This window comes from Sus scrofa, chromosome 12 (genome assembly GCF_000003025.6).
Source record: "Sus scrofa isolate TJ Tabasco breed Duroc chromosome 12, Sscrofa11.1, whole genome shotgun sequence".
NCBI classification, from domain to species: Eukaryota; Metazoa; Chordata; class Mammalia; order Artiodactyla; family Suidae; genus Sus; species Sus scrofa.
This window is the reverse complement of record NC_010454.4, coordinates 23,279,742-23,296,414: the sequence shown is the minus strand read 5'-3', so window position 1 is coordinate 23,296,414 and position 16,673 is coordinate 23,279,742. Positions and strand designations below refer to the sequence as shown.

Below are 16,673 nucleotides of genomic sequence, written 5' to 3'. Positions count from 1 at the left end.
AAAACAACAGCTGCATTTAGTGCTCAGACAACAACAGAGGTGTGCTTGTTCAAGTTCTGTGCCAAGTTCAGGAAGCATGCCTGGACCTACAACTCCAAACCTGCTTTTCCAGCACTTACTCATGACATTTTGCCCTACCAAGTAGCTCTTGTGATGATTTCTCTCTGTGTGACTTTTGCTAAAGCATACATAGAGGAAAGAGCAGGTATCAGAAATCTGCAGCTCCTTTTGCACAGCAAAGGAAGGAAACCATAAAAAAAAAAAAAAAAAAAAAAAGACAACCTACAAAATGGGAGAACATGGTTTCAAACAATGCAACCGACAAGGGTTTAAATCTCTAAAATACACAAATAACTTTCACAACTCAACAGCAAAAAAGCCAACAACCCAATTGAAAAAATAGGCAGAAGACCTGAATAGATATTTCTCCTAAGAAGATAGACAGATGACCAACAGGCACATGAAAAAAAATGCTCAACATCACTAATTAGTAGAGAAATGCAAATCAAAACTACAGTGAGGTACCACTAATTAGTAGAGAAATGCAAATCAAAACTACAGTGAGGTACGGTCAGAATGGCCATCATTAACAAGTCAACAAATGCTGGAGAGGGTGTGGAGAAAAGGGTACCCTCCTTCACTGTTGGTGAGAATGTAGATTAGTACAACCACTATGGAAAACAGTATGGAGATTCCTCAGCAAACTAAATATAGAACTACCATATGACCCAGCAATCCCATTCCTGGGCATCTATCTGGCCACAACTTTTTTTTTTTTTTTTTTTGTCTTTTTGCCATTTCTAGGGCCACTTCTGTGGCATATGGAGGTTCCCAGGCTGTATCAGAGCTGTAGCCACCGGCCTACACCACAGCCACAGCAAGGTGGGATCCAAACCGCGTCTGCGACCTACACCACAGCTCACAGCAATGCCTGGTTCTTAAGCCACTGAGCAAGGCCAGGGATCGAACCTGAACCCTCATAGTTCCTAGTCTGATTTGTTAACCACTGCGCCATGACAGGAATGCCCTGGCCACAGCTTTCATTGAAAAAGATAACGTGTGCCCCTATGTTCATAGCTGCACTATTTGCAAGAGCCAAGATGTGGAAACAACCTAAATGTCCATTGACAGATGAATGAATTAAGATGTGGTACATATACACAATGGAATACTACTCAGCCATAAAAAAGAACAGAATAATACCATTTTCAGCAACATGGATAGAACTAGAGACTCTCATACTAAGTGAAGTAAGTCAGAAAGAGAAAGACAAATACCATATGATATCACATATCTGGAATCTAATATATGGCACAAATGAACAAATACAGAAAAGAAACAAACTCATGGACATGGAGAACAGACTTATGGTTGCCAAGGCAAAGGGGGAGGGAGTGGGATGGACTGGGAGTTTGGGGTTAGTAGATAAGCAGTGAGATCCTGCTGTATAACACAGGTAGCTATATCTAATCACTTGTGATGGAACATGATGGAGAATAATGTGAGAAAAAGAATGTATGTGTGTGTGTATATAGATAGATAGCTGGGTCACTTTGCTATACAGCAGAAATTGACAAAACATTGTAAATGTGTACAATAATAAAACTATAATAAAAAATTTTGGGAGTTCCTCTCATGGCACAGTGGAAACAATCTGACTAGGAACCATTAGGTTGCGAGTTCGATCCCTGGCCTCACTCATTGGGTTAAGGATCTGGCGTTGCCATGAGCAGTGGTGTAGGTCGCAGATGCAGCTGTGGCTCTGGCGTAGGCCGGCAGCTCTAGCTCCGATTCGACCTCTAGCCTGGGAACCTCCATATGCCACAGCTGCGGCCCTAAAAAGAGAAAAGACAAAAAGGAAAAAGAATGAGAGAATGAAAGAAAGGAAGGAAGAGGAAAAGAAGACAGAAAGAAAGGTCTGCAGCTCATTGAACATCCTGAGCACATCTGGGTAACCAGCATCCACCATCCCTCTCCAGAGTCCCTCTGCCGCTAGCAGTTACCAGTGTCCTGACAAGGAAACCATAGATTTGTTTTATCTTTCAGAATTTTTTTTTTTTGTCTTTTTAGGGCCACAACTGTGGCATATGGAAAAAGAAAAGAAAAAAATTCCAAACGAATCAAAGACAAATATTTAATATAAAATTAAAAAGGTACTTAAAGGAAACATGGAATAAACTAACTGTGATTGAGGAGGAGTATATTCATGGTGGGAGACTTTGACTACATTCAGCCAGGGGGTTGAACTCACTCTACAGCAACTACAACATCAGATCCTTAATCTATTGAACCAACGGGGAACTCCTGTTGTGTCCGCTTATAAAAACCCTAACTGGAGTCCCTCCATGGCTCAGTAGATTAAGGATCCAGTGTTGCCACTTCTGTGGCTCTGGTTACAACTGTGGTACAGGTTCCATCTTTGGCCCCCAAATTTCCACATGCTGCAGCATGGCCAAACAAACAAACACTGACTGAGGGAGTTCCCATTGTGGCTCAATAATAATTAACCTGACTGGTATCCATAAGGATGTGGGTTCAATCCCTGGCCTCTCTCAGTGGGTCCGGGATCTGGCATTACCTTCAGCTGTGGTGAAGGTTGCAGAGTTGGCTCAATGCCGAGTTGCCGCACCCATGACGTGGGCCAGCAGAAAATAGCTCCGATTCAACCTCTTTCCATATGCCACACCCCTAAAAAAAAAAAAAAAGGCAAAAACAAAAATTGTGTGATACCACTTATATGAGATACTAGAGTAGTCAGTCAGATTCATACAGAAAGTGGAATATTGGCCTCCAAGAGAGAACTGTTACAGAGGAGAGAAGAGAACTGATGGATACACCCAGTGACCCCAGATTCAAGCCGCTTCTGCAACCTACACCCGAGGGATCGCATCCGAGGGATCCTTAACCTACTTATTGAGGCCAGGGATTGAACCCACATCCTCATGGATACTGGTTATGTTCATTACCATTGAGCCACAACAGGAACTCCTTGGAGGAATTGTTTTGAAAATGTAGGTGCAGCATGTAGGTGCAGCTGGAACAATATCGGTTGTGTAGTGATGAGTGCCTAGGGTTGGTGGCCACCAGCAGTGGACACTTCTAGGGTCCAGACTGAGCCAGATTGCCCACATAGTTCACTGCTTTGTGAGTTAGGTTCCACTGACTTTCCTCAAGTCCCCACTATGCCTCCAGTAGACTCCTTTTCTGCTTCAAGTGGCCAGAGTGGTGGCCAGAGTGGCTGTTTCACACTGACAGGCACTATATTTATTTATTTATTTGTCTTTTTAGGGCATATGGAGGTTCCCAGGCCAGGGATCAAATTGGAAATGTAGCCGCCGGCCTACAGCACAGCCACAGCAACTCGGGATCCAAGCCGCATCTGTGACCTACACCACAGCTCACAGCAATGCCGGATCCTTAACCTACCGAGCAAGGCCAGGGATGGTACCTGCTGGCCCTGCTCAGTGGGTTAAGGACCCGGCATTGCTGTTGCTGTGATCTGTGGTGTAGGTTGCAGACGTGGCTCGGATCTGGTGTTGCTGTGGCTGTGACGCAGGCCGGCAGCTTACAGCTCCGATTAGACCCCTGGCCTGGGAACCTCCACATGCTGAGGATGCAGTCCTAAAAAAGACAAAAGACAAAAAAAAAAAAAAAAAAAGAATTAAGAATCAAGTTCCCATAACCCTCTGGGGAGGGGATTGCACAGTTTGTAAGCAACAGTGTAATATTATTAATCCTTCAGATCAGGCAGACATAGCCCTTCAAATTATAGGGATGTTTATTGGTTTATTTTTTTCCCCTTTATAATGATTTCTATTTTTTTCCATCATAGCTGGTTTACAATGTTCTGTCAATTTTCTACTGTACAGCATGGTGACCCAGTTACACATACATGTATACATTCTTTTTTCTCACATTATCATGCTCCATCATAAGTGACCAGACATAGTTCCCAGGGCTAAACAGCAGGATCTCACTGCTAATCTACAGGGATGTTTAGGTTAAAAGTTCTACCTAGAGAAAGTGGGCAGTTCTTTTCAAAAGACCTCTATTTTTGAGCTCCTGTCGTGGTTCAGTGGAAACAAATCTGACTAATATCCATGAGGATGCAGGTTCGATCCCTGGCCTCGCTCACTGGTTAATGATGTGGCATTGCCATGAGCTATAGCGTAGGTTGCAGACGCAGCTCAGATCCTGCGTGGCCGTGGCCGGTGGCTACAGCTCCGATTCAACCCCCAGTCTGGGAACTTCCATAAGCCTTGGGTGTAGCCTTAAAAAGATAGGATAAATAAATAAGAGACCTTTTCTTTTTTCTTTGCTACCGGTCTACAGCTACAGTGGATCTAAACCAGGTCTCCAGCTCACAGCAATGCTGGATCCCTGGAGAGGCCAGGGATCAAACGTGTATCCTCATGGATACTAGTCAGATTCTTTTCCACCGCACCACCATGGAACTCCAAGACCTCTGTTTTTGAAAATCTCTTCTCTATCCGCAGAAATTTTTTTCCCCCCACAGAAACTTTTGAGGCGGGGTGTTGAACCGTCCCCTCCAGAGAGACAAACCAGATCACTATCCCACCGAACCACAGTGGGAACTCAAATGGACTTCTTTCTGAAGCTACAAATAAATGCTATTCTTCTTACTGAGGTGTGTGAATATGTCAATTCCTGTTGGACCGAAAGCTGCCTGAGGACAGCTGCCCTCTTTCATCTTTTAATTTACCGAAGCCATGGGTGTACTAAGTCCTCAGCAATACATGTTGTAAAAACATCTTTATCTTTACTCTGTCATACATGAGATTGCTAAATGTATTCACGGCCCTCAGATCTGATCTTAGGTTAAGAATTCTCTCTTGCATTTTGTCTTAACTGAAGCCCAAGTGTCTGTCTTCAGCAGTGGTTTGGAACAGGGGAGTAACTAGAATATCAGCACAAGAATGTCAGGAGTTTCTCCTCTAACGACCCAGGGGCTGGGAGCGAAGAAATATGTAATCACTTCCATTTTAATGGAAGTTAAAATGTTGTACATAGGGGGCACCCGGATTTGAACCGGGGACCTCTTGATCTGCAGTCAAATGCTCTACCCCTGAGCTATACCCCCCACAACCTGCTGGAGAGCTCTTCCTTGTCCACTTATGGTGACTCAATACAATCAGGTTCCACCCACACTGGAATTCTGGCAGGCTTTGTATTCTAAAGCTCCACCTCCTTTTGTATCTGTCATCTGCTTTGGCTTTTCTCTTGGCCACCAATAAACTGGGTGGGGACCCTTGAAAAATGACATCCTGGAAACTAGCTGGAAAGGAAACTGACATAGCGTTAGTAGAGAAAGCTTCCACAAATGTAGAATTTCTGGGTCAGAATCCTTGGCCTAAATAGCAGAAATCACCTTACTCAACCCCTGCTCGATGAGTTGAGGTTGAAAAGGAGAGGGTAAGTCAGTTCTTTTGGAGGGGAAAAAAATCAAGAAATCCTCGATCCCGGGGCTGCATTGCCTGCTCCAGTTTGTTTGTTTGTTTGTTTGTTTTGCTTTACTTTTTAGGGCTGCACCTACGGCATATGGAGGGTCCCAGGCTAGGGGTCGAATTGGAGCTACAGCTGTCGGCCTACTATGGCACAGCCACAGCAACATCAGATCTGAGTCGTGTCTGCGACCTATACCACAGCTCATGGAAACGCTGGATCCTTAACCCTCTGAGCGAGGCCACGGATTGAATCCACAACTTCATGGTCCCTGGTCGGATTTGTTTCCGCTGCTCCCGCACCACCACAGGAACTCCTGCCTGCTCGTTTGGTTTTGTTTTTTGGGCCACAGCTGTTCTCGGGCTAGGGGTCGAGTAACAGCTTCAGCTGAGGTCTGCCTAGGATCCTTAGCCCACTGATGGAGACCTGGGATCGAACCTGCACCCTTAGGTACACTAAGTTGGGTTCTTAAGCCCCTGAACCACAATTGGAACTCTGCCGGCTTTGTTCTTGATGGAAACAATAGCCAGCTTCCTATTTGGGCCCTGCTGGTGCCCGGGGAAGAGCTTCCATGAGGGCTTAAGCAGTGTGGTTCCCCCTTTCAAGCCTGGCACTGGTTTGCATGGAGTTCAAGGGCACTGCCTGAGACGCCCTTTCTCCTCCCACCTCCTCCACAGGGCAGAGAAACAGAGTGGAGAAACTAGCTTGCCCCCTCCCTCAGCCTCAGGGAAGAAACAGCACTCTTGGGAGGCGCACGCGCACACACATTTTTTTAATAAAGTAACATTGAGAGTTCGTACAAACATCTGTCTTAGAAATTCAGGTCGAGGGGTGTGAAGGAAAGAGCTGCTGTTAGAAGAGAGGGAATTGGGTGACTTCTCCAAAGACAGATGGGCGCTGGCGGAGAGCTGGGGTGTTCCGGCGATAGCCAAACCGACCATTGAACCCCTGGGTTGCTTTCAGATTGGTATTGTAGTGGTCATGCCCCGTCACCTGCTGGAGGGAATGCCCTAGGAAGACACGGAGAGAGACCTGAGCCTGCCTTCAGCCCGCTCTTGCTTTCCCCACTCCCACAGGACGGGTACAGGATGACAACCCAGCTGTAGTCACTGTCCTGGCCACATCTCAGCTGAACCCTCGGTCCTCAAGTGTCTTCAGCCTCCTGACTGAAAAGCCAAGGGCGAGTGAGGTGGAGGAGACAGAGAGCATCCTGGAAAGCGGACCTCATACTAGGAATGACATGCAGGAGCGGGAATAGGTGCCCTGTGGTGGGAAGGGCCAGAAACTTCTGGGCTTGGCAGAACTCGCCCTGCTCCCAAGAGAACTGAGAAGATTTCACCCTCCCATCTGACCTGGCTGGAGACAGTGGATGAGCTCCATTTGGTTAGCGGTGTGAGGGGTTCTGTGACTAGAATGTGGCCAAAGGGTGGTAGAGTTGGGGTGGGAGGAGGGTTCCCCCTGCCAGGAAGACATCTCTCAACTCTCCCTTTCCTGTTGCTGCTAAAATTGACCCCAGAGAGTGAGCGGAATACGTCTGCTTTGGGAAGCAGTAAGAACACAGGAAAGGGTGGACTTGCAATTGCAGCTCAGCCCTGCTTAGCACATCGCTTTAACTCCCTAAACCTCAGTTTCCCTGGCCGTAACATGAGGACAGCGTGAGGGTAAAAACATCTGACATACAGGGGTGCTCGATAACTAATCATTAGGGAGCACTGCTCATGTATGAGGAGAAACGCTGGAGGCTGCAGTTCATCCCCGGATCTCCTCCCCCACCAACCCCAGGTCTCTTTATGGTCCAATTTCTCTGAACTGCGAACGCACGCCAGTCTTCCGAGGTAGGACCATGGTGAGGCTGGAAAGTGAGGTGGCACTTGCCTGCCCCTGCCCAGTTTCTCCTGTTGAGGTATCTCTGTCCTTGCCCGAAGACGTGGAAATAATCCACTATCCAGCCATCCCTTCCTGTACCGCCATGATCCTGAGAGTGAGGGAGAAAATGCAGAAGACCGTCAGCCAGGATGCTGAGAGAACAGTACGAACTCACCCTGGGGTTGATGGGGGGAGGGAGAAGAGGTCACAGCCAGGAGTAACAGGGTCAGATAGATTAAATATACTTAGTGGTCTATTGCCTTTCAGGGAGAGGCAGTGTAGCCTAGCAAGGGTTTTTTTTTTTTGCTATTTTAGGGCTGTACCCAAGGCAAATGGAGGTTCCCAGGCTAGGGGTCGAATTGGAGCTGCAGCTGCCAGCCACAGCCACAGCCACAGAGACGCCGGATCCGAGTCCTGTCTGTGACCTACACCACAGCTCACGGCAAGGCTGGATCCCTAACCCACTGAGCAGAGCCAGGGATTGAAGCTGCATCCTCATGGATCCTAGTTGGGTTGGTTAACTGCTGAGCCATGAAGAGAACTCCCAGCCTGGCAGTTAAGGGCTCAATGTCTCCTGCCAGAGAGACTGATTCTAATTCCAGCTCTACCCCTAAGAAGCTGAGTGTCTTTGGGCCAATGACATAGTTTTTCTGGACCTCAAATTCCTCACAAGTGAAAGGAGGGTTGCTTTGAAATTTAAATTTAAGTGAGATAAAGTAGTTCAAATAAAGGGCCTGGCATAGTAGTGTGTCAATAAACAAACATGATTTTTTTTTTGGTCTTTTTAGGGCCGCAACCGTGGCATGTGGAGGTTCCCAGGCTAGGGGTTGAATCAGAGCTACATCGGCTGGCCTACACCACAGCTCACGGCAGTGCCAGATCCTTAAGCCACTAAGCAAGGCCAGGGATCCAACCATGAGACACTGTAGGCTCCTCAGTCCACTGAGCCTCAACAGCAATTCCAACACGATCTTCATTTACATGAAGATAATACCTACCACAAACGGTGTTTGTACAGGCAAAGAAAATAAATATATGGTTACCAAAGGGGAAAGCAGGGGAGGGATAAATTATAAGGTTGATATAAACACATGCACACTACTAGGAGTTCCCACTGTGACTCGGTGGAAAAGAACCCCCACTAGTGTTCATGAGGATGGGGGTTCAGGCCCTGGCCCCACTCAGTGGGTTAAGAATCCAGCGTTGCTGTGAGCTGTGGTGTAGGCCAGATGCAGCTCAGAGATCTGGCGTTGCTGTGGCATAGTTTGGTAGCTCGGATTGGACCCCTAGCCTTGGAACTTCCATTTGCCTGGGGTGCAGCCCTAAAAAGACCAAAAAAAAAAAAAAAAAAAAAAAAGGTTGTGACGATTAAAGAAGACTAACGACATTGAACATAAAAAGTTTCAAGTGTGTACACTGTATTATTTTTCAAGCTTTTAAACACTCGAGTTTTCCCCGTATTCTGACTCTTTCTGCTATAAAAATTACATGTATAGACAGCAAACACCCACAAACATGGCATGTGTGTCCATATGCATATACTGAACACATCTGCACACACAAACACCCAAGACCACAAAACCTCCAATATTTGTTCACAGAATAACCCATATTAGGTCCTCCTCTTCCCATGAAACATGTATTCTAGACACAAATATTGGAGGCAAATCGTTTTTAAAAATTGGAGCCACCTGCCAGTAGCCTCAGAATCTTTGATACTCGGAAAGTGCTCTGCGAGGGTGGGGCAGCAAGGCAGACTTCGGGCCAGGGGCCCTACTTTGCAGAAACCCCAAATGAGATCATTCTTGAGTTCAGGCGTGGGAGGTCGTTCTTGAGCTCTGGCTCCATACCTGCCTCCCGCCTCCACCTGTTCAGGGTTTAAGAAAACAGAGCTTTCTTAAGTTTCTTAAGTTGGGGAGCTTCCCTGATGGTGAGGCCGCTGGTGTGAGACGCCGGGATGGGGAAATTAGCCCTGCGACCAGAGCCAAGGTCTCTGGGCACAGACAGCGGAGTCCTCCGCAGCACTCCAATACCTGCTCAGTTTTCCGCAAGATCGGCGGAACCACGTGACTCCGGAAGTACCGATGGGCGTGGTAGTCCTGCTGCGCGTTGTAGGGAGGAATCGCCGACCAGAGCTTGGGCCTCAGCCTCTCATAGCTGCGCGCTGTAGTGCTCACGGCCACACCATCCAAGATGAAGCTCTTCTCCAGCCGCAGAGGACACTGGCACAAGCGCGCCATCCTCACCACCGCAGCTGGCCGGAGCAGAGCGCCCTAGGTGGGGGCTCCCTGCGCATTGTTACGTGCTGTCAGAGACCCCTGTGACACAAACCCGATTGTCCCCTTCTAAGGGGCAGCTTTTGAAGGCTGGGGGGTAAATTGTTTGCAGGGCCTTGAAGCGAGGGAGGTCTAGGAGTCCTTCCAAGAGGAACCAGAGAGTGAGGCTGAAAAGGGAATTACCGAATGTGGGCGGTGTGAGGGCAATCATTTCCCAAACTTAGTTCCCTAGAAAAGTTAGTACCCAGAATGGATCGGAAAGAGTTCAGATAGAGTTTACTTCCAACTCTCATTTTACAGAACTGGAAGTTGAAAGACAGAAATGTTGGAATATTCCCTAAACACATTTAGTGGCAGATCCAGAACCAAAATCCATGCCAGTTGTGCTGGCAGTGTATCCTCTTCTACTCTCAAACTAAGGTTTGGCAGATAGATTTTTAGACCACCCTGCCAAAACACTTTGATAGCAAAAAAAAATCCCTTGCAGATATTAATTCATCTTCCAGGAGAGCAAGCGCAACGTGATGTTTTACAAGTATAAACTCATTCACACCAACTTACCCGAAATAAACCTGTGATTGCAGAAGTGCATACATATGTGTACCTGATTTCCTACTCATATCACTCCTTGAATTCCATGAGTCTCTCCAGGATCTGACCATACAGTCTACCTTATCTCAAATACCTTTCTAACTGGGGTAGTTCCCAAAATAATTATACTTGGAGCAACCACCACCTACCAACTTATCTTAAGGACCCCAAACCCAAATAACTTAGTGCAAGGACTGTTTATGTGGTTATCAAGATTAACCTGTAGGAGTTCCTGCTGTGGCACAACAGAATCAAAAGCCTCTCTGGGAGTTCCCATCGTAGCAGAGTGCAAACGAATCCAACTAGGAACCATGAAGCTGCAGGTTCGATCCCTGGCCTTGCTCAGTGGGTTAAGGATCCGGCATCACCATGAGCTGTTGTGTAGGTCACAGATGTGGCTTGGATCTGGTGTTGCTGTGGCTGTGGTGTAGGCCAGCAGCTGTAGCTCTGATTAGACCCCTAGCCTGGGAACCTCCATATGCCATGGGTGCAGCCCTAAAAAGCAAAAAAAAAAAAAAAAAAAAAAAGCCTCTGGGAAACAACTTCAATCCCTGGTGGTGCAGAGTGGGTTAAGAATCCAGTGTTACTGCACTTGCAGCTTAAGTGCAGCTTGGATCTGATCCCTGGGCCAGGAACTCCATAAATAAAGAGTAACATGTAGAAACAAACAGGAAGGCAAGTACCTAGAGCCATTTTTATTTACTTTTTACAAATGCACTGAAGAATCACGCAATGCTACCAGCATTGGATGCAATTCTGGGCCACAAGTCTGCACATTCCTTTGCAACTGGTCCTGTGATGGCAGAACCTGCATTAAAAAATGAAGTGACAGGTAAGCTCAGGTTTTTTCCTTACACCCTGTGCTAAATCATCCAATCTCAAAACCTAAAGAACGGTGCATACATATCTATCTGAACCGCTCTGCTGCACTGCAGAAACTAACATGACATTGTACATCAGCTATACTTCAATAACAATACTGAGAACATGCATTCTTTCCTACCTTTCATCTCGCCTTTATTATTTACTATGACCCCTGCATTATCTTCAAAATATAGAAACACTCCATCTTTTCTCCGGTATGACTTTCGTTGTCGAATTACCACTGCTGGATGTACTGAGAGGGAAAAAAAGAACGGCTGTCATTAACCTGTCAAGTCCCAGCACCACCAAGAGAAATCAAGTTCCCCAACATTTCCCACCCAGAAAGAATGCACACTCATTCGCTTTTTATTTCTTAAAATCAAGAAATGAGATTGTGAGAGACAGTTCAAACACCCTTAAGACAAGTCCAGAGGGCCTGCATTTCCCCTGCAGGTGTACATGTGTTTTTTGGGACAACAATTAGCAACATACCAACAGAAAAGTTGCTAAGCACTTTCTATACTTTCCCCACTTCACCCAACAGGTGGGTACTGTTAAGAGAGCCTACTGGGAAGGGGACCCTCCTCACACTGAAGGAGTGGAAAGGCCAAGCTATTACCTCCTCCTTATGCACTAGTCCATCCCAACACAAATTAAAACCTCCAAGTACACACATTCCAAAAACTTGCTGGAATTAGTTATGTACTGTGTTAGGTTTTATAAATATAAACTCACTACACACCAACTTACCCAAAGAAAACCTCTAACTGCTATAGGTACACATACACTCCTTGAACTCCCAAAAGTGTGCCCAGAATCTTGACCATACACTCTACCTTCTCACAAATGCCTTTCTAACTGCAGGGTCAATGTTTTAATAGCAAAAATTTGAAAGTAACCTAAATATCTCACGACACACTACAGAACAGAGTGATGCAAGACAACTATCTGTGAAGAATGGTTATGGGAAGGAAATGGTCCCATTTACACTGGAAAGTAGGGGAGTTATCTTGTGGCACATTGGGTTAAGGATCCAGTGACTTCACCTCAACGGCCTGGGTGGCTGCTGTGGCATGGATTCAATCCTTGGCCTGTAAACTTCCACCTGCCTCAAGTGTGACCAAAAATACAGAAAAAGAAAAAAGATGGAGTTCCCGTCGTGGCGCAGTGGTTAACGAATCCGACTAGGAACCATGAGGTTGCAGGTTCGGTCCCTGCCCTTGCTCAGTGGGTTAACGCTCCGGCGTTGCCCTGAGCTGTGGTGTAGGTTGCAGATGCGGCTCGGATCCCGCGTTGCTGTGGCTCTGGCGTAGGCCAGTGGCTACAGCTCCGATTCAACCCCTAGCCTGGGAACCTCCATATGCTGCGGGAGCGGCCCAAGAAATAGCAACAACAACAACAGCAAAAGACAAAAGACAAAAAGACAAAAAAAAAAAAAAAAAGAAAAAGAAAAAAGACAAGACAAAAAAAAAAAAAAAAAAAAAGGAGTTCCCGTCGTGGCGCAGTGGTTAATGAATCTGACTAGGAACCATGAGGTTGCGGGTTCGGCCCCTGCCCTTGCTCAGTGGGTTAAGGGTCTGGTGTTGCCGTGAGCTGTGGTGTAGGTTGCAGACGCAGCTCGGATCCAGCGTTGCTGTGGCTCTGGAGTACGCCGGTGGCTACAGCTCTGATTTGACCCCTAGGCCTGGGACATTCCATATGCCATGGGAGCAGCCCAAGAAATAGCAAAAAGACAAAAAAAAAAAAAAAGGGAAAAAGAAAGTAGGGAGTTTCTGTCTTGTCTCAGTGATAACGAACCCAACTAATATCCATGAGGAAACAGGTTCAATCCCTGCCCTCATTCAGTGGGTTAAACGATCCAACAAGGCCATGAGCTGTTGTATAGGCTGCAGACATGGCTTGAATCTAGTGCTGCTCTGCAAGTGCAGCTCTGATTCAATGACCCTTAGCCTGGGAACTTTTTTTTTTTTTTTTGGCTTTTTAGGTCCACACCCATGGCATATGGAGGTTCCCAGGCTAGGGGTCAAATCGGAGCTACAACTGCCGGCCTACACCACAGCCACGCATGATCCCTAACCCACTGAATGAGGCCAGGGATTGAACCCGCAACTTCATGGTTCCCAGTCAGATTTGTTTCCGCTGCACCACGATGGGAACTCCTATATGCCACATTTTGTGGCCCTAAAAAGGGGGAGAAAAACCAAACACGTTGCTTCAACCAACCTCAGGCAATGCAGCATAGTAACATATACTTAATGGAAAAAAAAAAAAAAACTATACTTAAGTGGACGCATGCAATTCAAGGGTCACCTGAATTCATTTAGAAGAAACAAGGACCAAAGCATTATAGTTGAAGTGTATGTTCTCTCTGTCCCACACTGATTGAGACAGACAGCATATCCTGCTGCCATCTCACTCAGTGGTGGCCAATTGCTCTGCCCTTCTCTGACAGCTCCCCAGGCCACAGATCAGACCCAGCAAGTGTTCTAAGAGGAACGCCTGTCCAGCTGCATGCTGATCCCGATCTACACATTGGTTAACTGATGTTTAACCACAAAGCTACTTATTCCTTGTCTCCCAAGCCCTCAAGTGAGTATTGGAGGCAAACAAAGTAAGATTTCTGACCAAAAGGCCTGGGAGTGGGATGCAGGCCTACAGTGACACAGGCCAGACACCTATCACATTTGTACTGCATATCGAGATGGCTAGGGGAGTTCCCTTTGTGGCTCAGTGGTTAACGAACCCGACTAGCACCCATGAGGACTTGGGTTCGATCAGTGGGCTATGGATATCTAGCATTGCCATGAGCTGTGGTGTAGGTTGAAGACATGGCTCAGATCCTACGTTGCTGTAGTTCTGGCGTAGGTCAGAGGCTACAGCTCCAATTCGACCCCTAGGCCTGGAACCTCCATATGCTGCTGATGTGCCCTAAAAGACAAAAAAATAAAAAGAGATGGCCAGGACTTCTCAGGAAGAGCAAAGACACCCCAGGGCAGAGAAAAACTAAGCAGGCACAGGAGAAAATTCCAGGAACTGAGCTCAAGTGCATTGAGAATCAGAAGCTCTAAACGTCTAAAGAGAGTAGGTCAGAGGTGCCGAAGTCCTGCCCAATTGGTATACCTAGTGATAAAACTTTTGGGGGTAGCCTGATGATTAAGCAATGAACAGCTGTTCTAGTTTCTACTACATATCATTGTTTCTTTTCAAATTAGTAGTTTCAGGAAAAGAAATTTGCCAGAGGTAGACATTAAGTTTTAAATCTGTGATCTCACCTGGTTGAGCTCAAAACACACCTACAAAAATGTATTTACCAAATACCACCATGTTCATTTGCAGCCAAGGAATTTATTATCTACAGACAATGCTTATGGAACTCAAGTAGAAGAGACAGCTCTAAATGTCACATGCACAAATTACCACCTGGTTTAAGGGTTATGTGGAGAGGGGAGATTGGGGTAAGGAAAGGTGTCAACAAGGTTGTGAGCTGAAGATGAGACTTAGCGAATTCCTGGTAGAAAGAACAAAGGAATAGTAAGAGCTGAGGAACACACCATGAACCTGGGTATTCTAAAAGGATAAGCTTTTGCTTTCATAGGTATGTGAGGTGGTCTGTAACTCTCTGCTGAACTTGCTGGGGAAATACCAAGGTAAATATGTGGAACCCCCAGCTTAAGATGGAAGCCAACTGAGAACTGAAGTACGGGAGTGATAGGATTTACATTTTAAGGAGTTCCTATCATGGCACAGCAGAAACGAATCCAACTAGGAACCATGAGGTTGCGAGATTGATCCCTGGCCTTGGCCAACGGGTTAACAATCTGCGGTGGCTGTTAGTTGTGGTGTAGGTCGCAGACGCAGATCAGATCCTGTCTGATTCTGGCATAGGTTGGCAGCTGCAGCTCCAATTCGACTCCTAGTCTGGGAACCTCCATATGCCAGGGTGTGGCCCTAAAAAGCAAAAAAAAAAAAAAAAAAAAAAAAAATTTAAAGATAGGCTTTGGCTTCAGTGTAGCAAACAAATTTAAGCAGTAAGGGAGGAAGCTAAGATTAGAGAATGATGTCTAAAGACAGCAGGAACAGAATTTAAATTGCAGGTATTTATCTTACAATGTCTTTCAAAGGAAATCAAGCATTAAGAGGCCCTGAGAGGTTAAAAAACAAAACAAAACAAAACACACACCAAACTATTGCTTCATTCTCCAATAAAGGGAGAAGTGGTTCAACGGTCCAGAAACCATAAGGAAGATTTGGTCTGTCTACTCACCCTTCTTTCTGAGCTCTGGTTTCCCTTTCTTGACTGTGGCCATCACCATGTCACCCACACCAGCAGCAGGAAGTCTATTCAATCGTCCCTTGATCCCCTTCACAGAAATGATATAGAGGTTTTTGGCTCCTACGAAAGGATGTAAACAAAAATGGTCTTTTTGAAGGGCCGATTAGGCAGTCCTGCATTTCCGACACTTCCAAGGCCTCTCTCTCCACTCACACCCCCAAGCGGTTCCACTCCCCCACCAGGTGAAATAGTTTGTCACACCACCGATTGAAGCAAAACAGCACAACTTGCTGCCGCTTCACCCAAAAGTGGTGTTTTTACTGTGCCCTTTCTTGGCGGCTCAGAAGGTCACGAGCAAAAGGCCCTCTGAGTGCTTTTAGAAAGGGGAATTTGGCAGGGTTGCAGCTTAAGATCTCACCCGTGTTATCAGCACAGTTGATCACTGCTCCAACCGGAAGACCCAAGGAAATCCGGAACTTAGCACCAGAGGACCCACCACGTCCTGTTAGTAGGGCGACAGAAGAGAGATCACTGTCCAGTCATGGTTCGGAGTTCCCTTCGCATTCTCAAGCTATGAATTCATTCGCATGTGTTTTGGGAAACGGTACACTATAGATTCGATTTCTCTAGGATTCCACTTACCCCCTCTCCAATGCCACTCAGTTCTCAGGGCAAATATCCAATTCCTCCCTCCTACAACCTCACATTGAGATTAGGGGGCCTGGACGACACAATTCCCGATCCAACTTTTGTACCACGCAGTTCTTCCTCCAAGGCGGGAGACCGCACACAAGTCGCCCGCTCTGCGGCTTAAGCTAGCCTGACTCCAACACCATTACTGCAGTGCTAGGCGCAGGGCAACCTCCCGGGGGATTCACGACTAGAATCACGACTGGATCCTGCCAACTCAATCCTCCAGGCCCCTCCGCCATTTCGGGGACTGTCCTGGTGCCCATCCACTCCCTCTCCGCCCCAAAGGAAAGCAGAGTGCCCCAGCTGCCCGTCGCCGCAGCTCCGGGTGAGGCCAGCAGCCACTTCGCGACAGATGGCGAAGGATCTCCCCAAGCCAAAGCCTCACCTCGCTTCGACATCTTGATGGCCCGACAAGGACGAAAAGGAAGTAAGAACAAAGGACCTTGGGATATGAAGCCGACGCCCCGCCCATTCAGGTCACGTGATCCAGAGTTGCCGTGTCCGCCCCTTCCCCGGGGCGTTCTCTTATTACGTCATAAATCGTGGACGTTGCCGTCTCTCGCTTCGAAGTGGGCAGTGGAATCTTTGAAGGCTACAGAAGAGAAAGAGTGCTTGAGTACCTACTGTACGAGTTGGAAAGTAGTTGT

At 46.8% G+C, this 16,673-nt stretch overlaps 2 protein-coding genes and 1 non-coding gene across 3 annotated transcripts; all 3 read right to left on the bottom strand.

Moving 5' to 3' along the window:
• Positions 5,030-5,101, bottom strand: TRNAC-GCA. Its single transcript has one exon. It is a non-coding gene; the product is annotated as a tRNA-Cys (tRNA).
• On the bottom strand, positions 6,221-10,528 carry C12H17orf98 (chromosome 12 C17orf98 homolog). The gene is made up of 3 exons (XM_003362150.4): positions 9,363-10,528; positions 7,339-7,438; positions 6,221-6,473 (listed from the first exon to the last, which is right to left on the bottom strand). Exons 1-3 carry the CDS (start codon positions 9,567-9,569, stop codon positions 6,316-6,318), a joined length of 465 nt encoding a protein of 154 aa, XP_003362198.1. The 5' UTR covers positions 9,570-10,528; the 3' UTR covers positions 6,221-6,315.
• RPL23 (ribosomal protein L23) lies at positions 10,877-16,450 on the bottom strand. Its single transcript, NM_001129955.1, is given in 5 exon segments — positions 10,877-11,004; positions 11,200-11,313; positions 15,325-15,453; positions 15,752-15,835; positions 16,412-16,450. Coding segments are annotated over 5 exon segments (423 nt in total). The 5' UTR covers positions 16,425-16,450; the 3' UTR covers positions 10,877-10,921.

Bases quoted from the DNA above. Each gene is read 5' to 3' on its own strand.
- C12H17orf98 (XM_003362150.4), bottom strand. From the start codon at position 9,569: ATGGCGCGCTTGTGCCAGTGTCCTCTGCGGCTGGAGAAGAGCTTCATC. The intron at 7,439-9,362 runs GTATTGGAGTGC...CCTCACTCTCAG, and splicing joins TCTTGCGGAAAACTGAGCAG to GATCATGGCGGTACAGGAAG. The intron at 6,474-7,338 runs GCAAGTGCCACC...GTGTCTTCCTAG, and splicing joins GAGAAACTGGGCAGGGGCAG to GGCATTCCCTCCAGCAGGTG.